Source organism: Myiozetetes cayanensis, unplaced genomic scaffold (genome assembly GCF_022539395.1).
Source record: "Myiozetetes cayanensis isolate MyiCay16 unplaced genomic scaffold, myiCay2020 scf2-11, whole genome shotgun sequence".
Lineage (NCBI taxonomy): Eukaryota > Metazoa > Chordata > Aves > Passeriformes > Tyrannidae > Myiozetetes > Myiozetetes cayanensis.
Genome location: NW_026087411.1, coordinates 105,627,022 through 105,639,167, shown reverse-complemented (window position 1 = coordinate 105,639,167; position 12,146 = coordinate 105,627,022). Strand labels below are relative to the sequence as shown.

Genomic DNA, 12,146 nt, shown 5'->3' with positions numbered 1-12,146 from the left:
TTCTCATCATCTGTAGTGTACTACATCCCTAATATCAAACAGTGGGAATAACTCCTGTTCCATAGGAATTGCTTGCAGGCAATGCCAACCCTGGTTGTACTTGGTACACAAGGATAGGTGGCTAAAGTCCCAACTACTGTGCATGTCTAACCTTTAAATAAGCTTTTAAATTCTCACTTTTTAGATATGGACTGTAGGTGGAATCATAGAATGATTTGGGTTGGAAGGGACCACTTGCCACTAGTCTCCAGTTCAGAAGAGCACAACCCTGTGTGGTAGGCTCCACAAAACAAGTGTAGAAAACAGAGGTGGTTTCCAAAAAATTATAATCAGAGAAATAATATTATCCTAATTTGTAGATAAGGGGCTGAGATGCAGTTCCACTAAGAAGCTTGTCTGACATCAGATGAAAAGCTTGGGGCAATGGTGGAAAGGTAACCTAGGCCTCCTGAGCTCATCAGTGCTTTTAAGTACATACTGTCCTTTAAGAGAGGCATCCCAAGAATTTTGCATTGTCATAGGATTCAGGAGGGAACTTAGTTCCTTCCTTGGCCTTTGTTGACAATGCCAGTAAAAATCAGAAGGAAATCCTCCTGTTAAACACCTGTTTAAGCTAAGGATTTGCATGAGTGGCAACTGGCCTATCCCATTATCATACCTTACACTTGGAAAAACAGACTGCTGTTGCATCCCTGTAACTGCTGGTATCACCACTCAGAGGAATAGAAGAATAAGATTGTAATCAGATACACAGCTCTGAGATGGGCCTGGGAAGAGGTCTGAAGGATCAAGTGGCCCTGTCCCAGGATCACAGCAGCAGCTAGGCACACATCTGTAGAAGAATGCTGACAGGAAGTTGACCTGAATAACTTTCAGTACTTTAAGATATAACAAGGCATTTTAGGGACTAACTCCTAGTTTTAGTCTATGACAGGACAGGTCTTATCCTGAAACAATCTGGACAAATTGGAAGAAAACAGCATATAATATCTCCCCCCTAGAACAGGAGAAAAACAGTTGAGCATCAGGGTAGTGGGAAACAACAGAGACTTCAGTGTGTTAGGTGTGGGTGAGAGCACAGCCCATGACTTTTGTGCTGTGCCTTTAGAATCAAAGAATTTCATGGAGGTGGAAAATATAAGAGAACTGAGATCTCACCACCTTTATGCACAGTGCTCCAAGGTTGCACTGCCATCGTGGTGAAGAAATTTTCTTAAAGTTCAGCCTGAACAATTCAAGCCAAGTATTTTTGTCTCACATCAGAGGTTTTTCTACAGATGTAGGATGATTTGGGACAGAGAAAGGACTGCTGTGACTGTGCATCTGGGACTGGAAGAAGCAAGGCCTTCCCAGAGCCAATACCTGAGTGAAAAAGGGTGGTTTTTTTGTTGTGACCATGCTGAGCCCATGCTTTATTGATTTAAGAAGCTATGTGGTCACAGTGGGCAGAACTAGGTGGAAGTGATTAAAAGTGTTGCCAGGAAAGGCTTAGGGGCCCAGCCTGCTGTAGGAATAATATTTCATTGTCTGCCTTTCATTGCCTTTTAGTTTGAAATATAAGATCTGAGATTTCCATGAACAGGCCCTCTTGGGATGGAAAATACATGAAAAGGAGAAAAACACATGCTTAGAATTTTGAGGAAATCTGAGGAGTCAGCTCTAGTCCATCTCACCTGGACAATTTAGTGTCACATTCATTCTACTCATTCCTCTTTACAGAAGAACATTTCCTGAGCCTTGAAAACCAAGGTTCCAGGATAAAACATGAGGTGCAGGCAGCATCCTCCATGTGACTGGAGGATGTTATGTCAGTTTGTATCCTTAGTGGTCGGGGCAACTTCCAGGAACAACTGGAGGTGTAAGGTGACGGTCTGCAAAAAGCGAGGGTGGCACTTGAAGCGAACCAGTGGGAAATAAAGAATGATGCCACTGGAAATGAAGGCGATGATGTAGAGGATCTCCATTTGGGGTTGATCAATGATGGGAGCTAACACCAGGTACACAGCTGCCATCAGCACAATTATGGGAATGATAATTGGTACCTGTGAAAGCAAAACAATCGGAGTAAATACTCAGGTAACTCAGAAGCAATTTCTGTAAGGCTTGTCAGAAAGCATTTAAACTTGAATTTGAAGCCACCTTTCCTCAAAGTTTAGTAAATACACACAAGAAAAAATGATTTCACAAGGGGGTGAAAAACTGAATGTTCAAACTGAGATTTTCCATTTTTTTATTTTTGTGCTATTTGTCCAACATGAGAGCACTGATATAGGCAAAAGGAAATGTTCACAGTTACCTGTGAAAGCATGGAGAAAACTGCTGTTGGATTCATCTAGCTTAGTGGGATGCTCTACTCTGCTCCCTCCCTACTGTGTTCTAACACTTTTGGCAAAATGCTAATAAAAATTACTACTTTCAAACCAAGGAAATCTTTCCTCTAAATATAAACTGGCCTGTCCTCTAGTTCCTGGAGGAACCCCATGGTAACCAGGATGTTCATTCAGCTCAGGGAAAAGTCACTGCTTTCCTTCATGGTCTCATGGATCCTCTGTTCCTGGGATCTTTTCTGTGAAGATACTTCCCTCCGTCACTGAGGAAGCACTGCAGCTCAGCCCACTCAGGGCATCACAAACTCCTGATCTCCTTCCTCTGTTTTGTGGGGAACAAACCTGCCCCCTGGCCATCTCAAAGGACTTGGGGCATTCTAGATGAGTTATTTTTTCCTCTGCAGGACTCTTACACCTGGGCTACCCTCTGAGGAGTGTGACCAGGGTCTGAGAGCATAAGCAGTTGATTGCATTGCTGTCAAAATCATCCTTCATTTATCCCTTTAAACTTTTGGAAAGAAAGAGGATATGGTAGATTTATTTTCCATAGTGAGGGGGCAGTGCATTATTGACTTTTCAAAACTGAGTATTCAGCCTTGATTTATGCCTGTATATCCACAATACCTCACCCCCTCGTGGTGACTTTGCTGAGACAGAACTTGAAAATAAAAAAAAAGGACAACCACATTAAATCTGTAAGCAACCAGTGCTCACTCTTTTCTCATAATGTTTTCGTAGTTCTTTAGGCAATATTGCAAAAGGGGAGTTGAGGGTTTTATGTTATTACTTCACCTTGTAAGATCTTGGCAGTTCTGGTTTCTTGATTTTTAAATACAGGAGCCCAGAAATAGTCATGCCATAGAAAAGCCATGCTATAAAACTGAAATTAAAAAAAAAAAAAAATAGACAGCATTACATTTGGGGTGAGATCATGCAGGAATGTCAGGCCTGCCTTGCAGATCCCAGATGTTGATACCTCCAGTTAAAAAGGAGAATATTGATATAAATTTAGTAGTTCTTCCATTCATTTCCTTTGCAACATAAACAATGAGAACTTTAGAATTATACAAATATTACAGATTCATTTCAATATGAGGATGAATCACATCCAGTTAAGTCTACGGTGACAGAAGCATGGATGCATTGCAAAAATGCTGATTCCCAAGCTCTTTCTTTTCTTTCTTTCCTCCTTCTCTCCCACGTATTGGTTAGGAAGTAGTAGCCCAGGCTTAAAAAAATATTGAAAGAAAATACTTTTAAAAAAATATAAAACCCAGGAGCACAGGGCATGCAAACAGAAATGTTACACACACATACCTGAAAAAGTTCACAATACTGGTGAAGTTTCCTGATATTATCATTATTAAAGACATCACAGATGTAAACATCAGTGCAGGGGAGGGTGTGAGGCGTCGCACATGAGCCATAGACAGAATGTCTGGCTGAAAGACAAAGCAAAACCGTGTATCATCACATCATGTACTCAGAGGTCCTTACTCATCCCCTCAGCCGCTGGTGGGAGCTCTGCCCGCAGCCAGAGCCACTTGTAATCAGCAAATAAGCATCATAGAAAAGCAGTTCAGCTCCAAGGAGTGTAAACAAGGAAACCTCCCTCGAGGGTATTTTTATTGTGTCTCGCTGATTTCATATGAAATATGCTCAGTTTTTGCAGGCAAAATGAGGTTTTCAAACTACTGATGTGACAGACTAAGGCTGAGTCAAATCAGAGCTTTCCTGGCCCTCATCAGGACCTTGTGCATGGTCCCACTCTTCTGCCCCCTGCCATGTCTCTCTGGGACTTGACTTCTCTTGGAATGACTGGAAAATAAGACAAGGACTACTCCTGAAACATTTATGAAACTAACTACAAATTAAATCAGGTTTTGTTTCAGAACACTGAGAGGACTAGTAGGCTCTTTATTGTTTGTTTCATTGGAAAGTTTAATGAGAAAGGCTGCTTTCTTTTTTTATTTAAACATTTAATTTTTAATTCCCAACTAAAATATCATGCAACAACTGTTAGAGCAGAGTGTCTGAGAAATGGCATAAGCATTCAGCTCTTAGTCTGATGTGGTCAGATTCAGGCCTTCTGTGAATTGCTTATCACAGAGCTTGCCATGATACAGCAGGCACTGTCCTCAGTGAGAGAAGCTGTGGAACCAGCAACCACCGAAACCAGTAACCACTGAAACCAGTAACCACCAGTTCAGTCATCTCCACCAACCTGGTCATTCACATACATAAAAGATTCCCTGCTATGAACCAGGAGTGGAGCTGGTGTGGAATCACAGACCCATAGAATGGTTTGGGTTGGAAGGAACCTTAAAGACTGTCTAATTCCAGCCCCACTGCCGTGGGCAGGGACACTTTCCACTAGACCAGGTTGCTCAGAGCCCCATCCAACCTGGCCTTGAGCACTTCAAGGGATGGGGCATCCACAGCTTCTCTGTGCAACCTATTCCAGTGCCTTTGCACCTGAGAGCAGAAATGCCAGGTGATGTGAGTAGGAAGCACCAAAAGAGCAGAGAGGTCCAAGAGGAACACAATATGCCTGCTCAAAACAGAGGAGGACAAATGCCACTCAGCCTTTCTTCTCCTCTTTTTGGAGAAGTGTGTGGGTAGTTGTAGGTGGTATACCTGTGAGTGAGGGGGTCCATATCAGCAGTTGGAATGGGGCAGCAACCTCAGGGGCTTGTATGCCCAAGTATCAGCACCTGGGAGACTGGGATGCAAGGCCAGCTACTGGGCAGACTGAATGTCTGAGCCCAGCTGCTGGAGGGACCATATTGTACATATGTTTCTATATATATTTCCCCCTAACAGAACTCCTGATCAGCCAGAGACAGGAACAAGATTGGACTCTCGGTGCTGTTAGTGTTTGTGTGAGTGCTGTGTGCCCTGCTGTCTGGGTGTGTGTATATACAGCTAAACACGTGTATATATGTGTGTACATATGTCATTTTTATACCTGTGTTTGTGTGTGTGTGCCTGCTGGGAATACATGCTGACCTTACTGGCTGGACCAGGGAGGAGGGAGCCGCAGCAGCCTCATCTCTGCTGGGCTACCAGATTTGGCCCCACCTAACAAAACCAATGATAAACCCCACATAGGGGAGATGTAAGGCTTGGTGTCACCTCATAATTGCTATGAAGCTAGAAGAGCAGATATCCTGTGTTGCATCTGAGCTGGACTACCCACAAGAAGGCTGAAACACCCCTGAGACTAGCCAATGTAGTCAGTATAGCATGCAAAGGCAGCTGGCCAGTGCTGGGCTACCTTCCCAGTGCAAGCAAGGGTGCCTTGCAACACACAAGCATGGCCAGGTTCCCTCCCCCGGCAAATACATTGGCTAGGCCACCCCCAGCCTGTGCCCAGCCCTCCAATGCAGCAGTATTTCAGTGTTTCATTTTGAAGCTGTTCTTAAAATTCAGGCTAGATGTGAATATGTGTCTTTTTGAAAGTACTTGACTAGAGGAGAAAGCCCAGAGACAACATATGCATTACATTTGAAAAAGATGGGGGGGTTAAAGTCTTTGAGCAAGGAACCTCTGAAGAGCTATCACTCTGACAGCTGAACACACACAGTGTTTTCCTCTATGCTTTAGTGTCACAAGAAGGGAGAGTTGCTCAAAGCAAGGCAGACCCCTTTATTCTGTGCTTACCATGTGGCCTTCCCTCGCAGCGATGTAGCACACGCGACCTCCGCTGAAGAACGTGCCGTTCGACGAACCAAATGTGGACAGTGCCACTGACAGGGAGATGAGCCATGCCCAGTTGCCCAGGACTTTGTCCCTGAGGTGGGAAAGAGTTCACAGCATAAGGTACAGTTTGTAGATGTAGCAAATATTCACTGTAGAACCAGACAGTTCTCTTCCCTCAGTTATACTTCCTAAATTTTTTTCTAAAGTCTTTTTAAATGGTTTAAAATCTTCTTCCAGTTCCTACAGTATTTAGTGACTAATAAGTTTGTCTTGTCCGGGAAAGACAGCTTTTCTTCGTGTCTGGTGTGTATATATCTACATCTGCTCACAGTGCAATGGTGTACAAAGCTGTCATAACATGAAACTCCCCATTTTTATGTACTGATGCTGTGGCAAAAAGCCTGGAGATACTGCTATCACAGCCAACAATATTAGCTTGGAAATCACAGGAAAACTGTTCCCATCACACCAGAAGAAATATTCTGCATTATAACCTCTTCCCCAATATGCATAAGAATTTAATCCTTTAATCCTATATGTATCTATTTCTGCTACTCTGTGAATCAGACTTAAGCCAAAGCAATGGTTTGAATTCCAAAAGTTTGTTTCTACAACATGTTCAGACATTTGTGGTTTGCTTTCTCTGTAACAGAAGAAGCAGCAGGGTTACAGAGTTCAAGGTAAACATATGGAAGATATGATAATCTTCTCACCTGAAAGTGAAGATTGTCTTCTGGAATGAAGCAGCACGAAGAGTATTAATTGAGTAATAAATGCTGGTGTTTGGGGTAATTATCACATACATGTATATACACATACACAAACAAACGCAATGTTCATCTAACTGGCAAAAATCCAAAACTCAGAAGTTTTTTAGAACACTTTATATTTCCATTGAACTGCATGCCTTCGAGTCATAGATACTCTTTTTTAGTATACCTCTCTCGAACGTTGAAAAAATCAAGATCTCAGCTTTCCAAAATCATGGTAGGAGCTTATCTACCACAATAATTTAAAAAATGTAGCTTAGAAACTTAATATCTGGATTATGCTCCTTCAGGCTTCAAGTTATTAAGCTACTTGCAACAAACAGAACTATAATTTTTCCCTTTTTCAAAATGATGGAATCTGGCCATCTCATATAATCATGCAATTCCATAACCACAAGATATCAAGGGAAAACAACATACATCACAAAATTAGTAATGAAATCTTTAGCAATTGTGTACTTTGCCTTTATGAGATTGGTGCTTTACTGTTTTGACCCCGGAAATGAAGTACAAGGGCTACTGCAAGCAGCTTCTTAAAAGCAAACTGAGACCTGCAGTTGCTGTTAAATGACTGCCATCAAAGAAATGCTGCGGAGAGTCTCCTGAGCTCCTCCTGTGGCTGCACCTCTCACCACAGAGCAGTGTTTCTCTCTGGCAGTTTTCTTCTTATATGGGGAATAAATGCATATAAATGTGACAAGTCTGGCTTCTTTATACTCCTCCAATGCTTTGTTAATGGCCTGAATAGCTGCATCTCTTGCTTGAGCCATGGCCATCAGCCCCTCCTCAGCCTCAGGCTACCTACCTGTGCTCCAGGCTTTTGAGTTCCCCCCTTTCTGATTGCTAGTTCAATATTTCTTCCTGAATGGTGCTCTTGGGTGAAAAGGTTAATCAGGCAGGAAAAGGAGATGTGCTAAAAAGGAGGAAGCTCACAAATAACTTGTTAATCAGGAATGATGGAAAAGGAAGTGCAGCGAAAAGTTCATGCCACTGCAGCTTAGTGAGGCTTTGTAACATGCTCAAACAAAGCACTAGATCTTTAAAAGCTCCTATTTATAATGACATGAAAGACTATTAGAGAGCACATCCAGCAAGAGCCCAGTCAGATCTTCAAGCTGGAAATCTTGTGAAACGCACATAGAAGCAAAGCTGCTGCTGACTTGTTAGGAAGAGGATGAGCAGCAACATAATCTGTGGATATACCATGTTATCATTTCTGCCAGACAATTCATTTGGTCCTATCAGAGATTCTGTGTCTTTGGAAGTACGGAGACTAAGGCTGGATGTTCTGGTGAAAGATCATAGATGATGCCTACATCTCTCATGATGGTCCCTTCCTTCTCTTCCTACATTCCTTGACTTGCATGCAGACTGTTTGATATCAACAAACACTTCAGGCTGATGGAAGATACAGTTTCTGTGGAGCTCTGGCAAAGCATGAGCCCATTAAAGTTACACTTACCAAACATTACACAACCCATGCATAACACTTCTCAAAGGTAGTGTAGAGATCTGTGTCATTTCCCCACATATGGAGAAACTGAACTGAAAGACTCTGCTCTGCTTGAATTTCCAGGTGCCAAGTAGACAGGATTCACCCAGTTGGCTCCTATCTCACTCCCAAGCCACTGCCTCTGCATCAGCATATTGCCCTCTCCATTTCTATGGAAATTCCTAAAATGTGGAGGATCTCTCAGTCCCCAGGTCTGAGGGGGATCATGTGCCATCACTGCATTCCTGGTGCCTGTGGGGAGATGCTCCTGGTATGCCCTTCAGCTTTTCTTTATGGACACTTTCCACAGGGTGAAACATAAGCTGGACGGGAGCCAGAGGTTTCCAGTGTGTATAAATGGGAATGAGGGGTAAGGGGTGTGCCACCTTGGCAGCCTTGATGCATCTTGGAGACCATATCTAGATGGGGATGGTCAGCCTTGGCCTTCAGTGGGGGAAGGCCATACACTGCTCTGGAGGTGGCAGAGCTGGGATGGGCAGCCTGCTTCACAGAACCATAGAATCATAGACTTGTAGAATGGTTTGGGTTGGAAAAGGCCTAACAGATCATCCACTTTCAACCTCCCTGCCATGGGCAGGGACACCTCCTACTAGACCAGGTTGCACAAAGCCCCATTCAAACTGGTCTTGAACACTTTCAGGGATGGGTCATCCACATTGTCTTTGGGCAACCTGTTCCAGGATCTCATCACCTTCACAGTAAAAAATTTCTTCCTAATAACTAATCTAAATCTACCCTCTGTCAGCTTAAAGCCTCTTCCACTTGTCCAATCACTACAGACCCTTGTGAAAAGTCACTCTCCAGCTCTCTTGTAGCCCCTGTAGGTATTGGAAGGTGCTAGAAGGTCTCCCCAGTGCCTTGTCTTCTCCAGGCTGAACAACCCCAGCCCTCAGCCTGTCTTCATTGGAGAGGTGCTCTAGCCCTCTGATCATCTTTCCTCTTCATAAACCTGGCCTGACAGGGGTTCCTGGCCTGACCATTGCAGGGTTACCATTTCTTTGGGGAATAGACCTAAATCTCTTGACACTCAGGAGAGAACCAGTATTTCGCTGGGCTGCACTGGTTGTGTTGCCACATGCAGAGCTCACCCCCAAGTGACGGCCACAGCTCCTGAAGACAGCAGTTCAGAGGGAGTCATGGCTGCTAAGTAGCTCACGTTCACCAGCAAATACAGGCACGTAACCAAAGGAATGGCAATCATCACAGCTCTGGGAAGGGTCACCTGGAAAAGGGATGACAGCAGTGTTAGGTGCAGCACATTTATGCTTGCACTGGGCTTTTTTTGCTTGTTTTGTTTTTGCCACCACCCACATCTCTCACTCAAATTCCTTCACTCCCTAAGCTTTTCCACAGAACAAGACTTAGATCCAGATTCACATGGCAGTTTTTACACCAGCCTCCCAAAGATGTCAGGCTGTAAGGTTGTACATTTCCAAAGTTAGTCTAAAAAAGCCCATAACCAACCAAACAAAATAAATCAAACAAAAAGAACCCACCAAATTTTATTAAAAATATTTTGGCTCATAGCTGCCCAAGATGTCTGTTGCATACTTTTTGATTACTTTAATATTGATTAGTGTGTTGTGTGTCCTTCTGTGCTGCATCTTCCCAAGAACATCACACTGCCATGGACGAAGTTCCAGCATGTGTTGCATCACATTTAACTCCTCTGCAGTTTAAATGAAAGCTGGATTTTGATCTCAAAATCTCAAAGGGGATTTGCTCTGGGAGGGAAATACTTTATTTTTCTCAGTGACAGGATGCTATCTTAGAACACCACAGAATCATTTTAAGACTCAGTAAAATCAACAAACACTGTCTTATGTAATTGAAAATACTGGGAAAAAGCAACTTTATACATCCAAGAACCTAAAATATCAATTTTTGCACTCCCCAAACCCACAAGAACAAGATAGAGCAATTCCTAATGTTGTTTCCTCCACTCTGCAAGGACCTGAGTATTAGTGCTCATAACCCTGTGATCCTGCGATCTTTGCTGCCATTTAGGTTAATATTTAACTGTATTCTCATTTAATCTGTAGGATCTTGTGTGCTGCACTGGTAGAAAGCACATTCTCTTCACTGCACTCACAGAGCTACTTCAGCGCCCATAGCATGGACTGAACAAATTCAAAAAAAAAAAATGTTTAAAGACAAGTTATATTCTCTTTCCAGTAAGGCTTGGCTTGCTCTGAAGTTGCCTCTCCATGCAAGGGGGAGACATAAAGTCGTTTTTTGATGCATACATTATGGATCAAGTCTTTTATGTGGTGTTAAGGATCCTTTATGGATTATAGCAGTGAGTGCTTTTCTGAATAAATCTAGATGTCTACAGTGAGATCCTCTAAACACTAAGACAAAACTTCATCCCTGAAGCATTCAAGTGCTGCCTAATAGTTTTTTTCCAGTCAATGGGGTATTTTAGGCCCTTCATAGAGTCACAGGATGGTTTGGATTGAAAGGGACCTTAAAAACTATCAAGCTCCAACTGCTGTGCCATGAACAGGGGCACCTTCCACTACATCAGGTTGCTCAGAGCCCCATCCAACCTGTCCTTGAGCACTTCCAGGAATGGGGCATCCACAGCTTCTCTGGGCAACCTGTGCCAGTGCCTCACCATCCTCACTGCAAATCCTTTGATTATCCCTCTTAAAAGATTCGTAGATAAAATCAAAATACTAATAGCAGTATTAAGTAAATAAAACCCATCTCACTCACTCACCTCAGGCTTCTTGAGTTCTTCAGTTACATAGTTCAGGTTGTTCCACCCATCATAGGACCAGAGTCCCTGGTAAAATGCCACTCCAACTGTCCCAATACTCACACTTGTGCCCTGAAAACCATTCTGAAAACTCTCAGTTTGTCCCTTGGCAAGGAGCACCAGTCCACCCACCACGATCACCAACAAAGCCAAGAGTTTGGCAGCTGTAAAAATGTTCATAACAGACGTCGCCAGCCTCACATTGAGACAGTTGATGATAGTTAAAAGCAGGATGCAGGCAGCAGCTGTGCATTTGACGACAACCTGCGGAGAGGAACATCCTGGGTAGAACGGCGCAACGGCGTATTCAGCAAAGCTCAGACAGACAGCTGCCAAACCAGCTGGTCTCACCAGGATGACAGAAGTGTAGGCAAAAAGAAAAGCAGGAAAAGAACCAAAAATCCTCAAAATGTAAATATATTCTCCTCCAGATTCTTTAATTATGGTTCCAAGCTCAGCGTATGACAAGGCTCCAAACATGGCCAGGAGACCACATGCTGCCCAGATAAGCAGGCTGCTGGCAGGGTTCCCCATATGATGTAGTACCCACTCAGGGGACATAAAGATCCCTGAGCCTATCATTGTGCCTGCAATTAATGACACTCCGCTAATCAAGCCGACCTCTTGCTTCAGTCTTAACTTCTCCTTCCCTTCGCTCAGATCTGTGGATGAATGAGGTGGATCTGTTGTCTTCCTTTCCCTCATTGTGGAAATGTGAGGAGATGTTGTTGTTAGGAGTGAATATGAAAAAGGACTACAGCATTTGAATAAGGACTATTACAGGCTTTAAGGTTTAGTTAATAATTATAAAAGTCATGCTGAATGCTTTCAAGAAATACGAACTTACCTTCTGCGTTTCACATTCTTTCATGACCCGTCTTATCTTGGTAATTTATTATGGTTCAGATCCTGCCAAGTTTGATTATCTCTGAATCTCACTGCAAGCAGTGGTAATGGATAGCATCCAGCACCACCTCAGAATCACTCAGCACCTTACTGGACTGTGTCCCTGATTATCTCTCCTTCAAATTACACTTCAAATGGCCTCTGAAATAAGGATCAGGTAAGCAAAG

The 12,146-nt window shown here is 43.2% G+C and overlaps 1 protein-coding gene across 1 annotated transcript; it reads right to left on the bottom strand.

The window, feature by feature from the left end:
* Positions 1-1,764: 1,764 nt before the first annotated feature.
* On the bottom strand, positions 1,765-11,784 carry LOC126640267 (b(0,+)-type amino acid transporter 1-like). The gene is made up of 6 exons (XM_050315900.1): positions 11,035-11,784; positions 9,401-9,534; positions 5,991-6,120; positions 3,645-3,769; positions 3,120-3,207; positions 1,765-2,042 (listed from the first exon to the last, which is right to left on the bottom strand). Exons 1-6 carry the CDS (start codon positions 11,776-11,778, stop codon positions 1,809-1,811), a joined length of 1,455 nt encoding a protein of 484 aa, XP_050171857.1. The 5' UTR covers positions 11,779-11,784; the 3' UTR covers positions 1,765-1,808.
* Between the last annotated feature and the right edge of the window lie 362 nt (positions 11,785-12,146).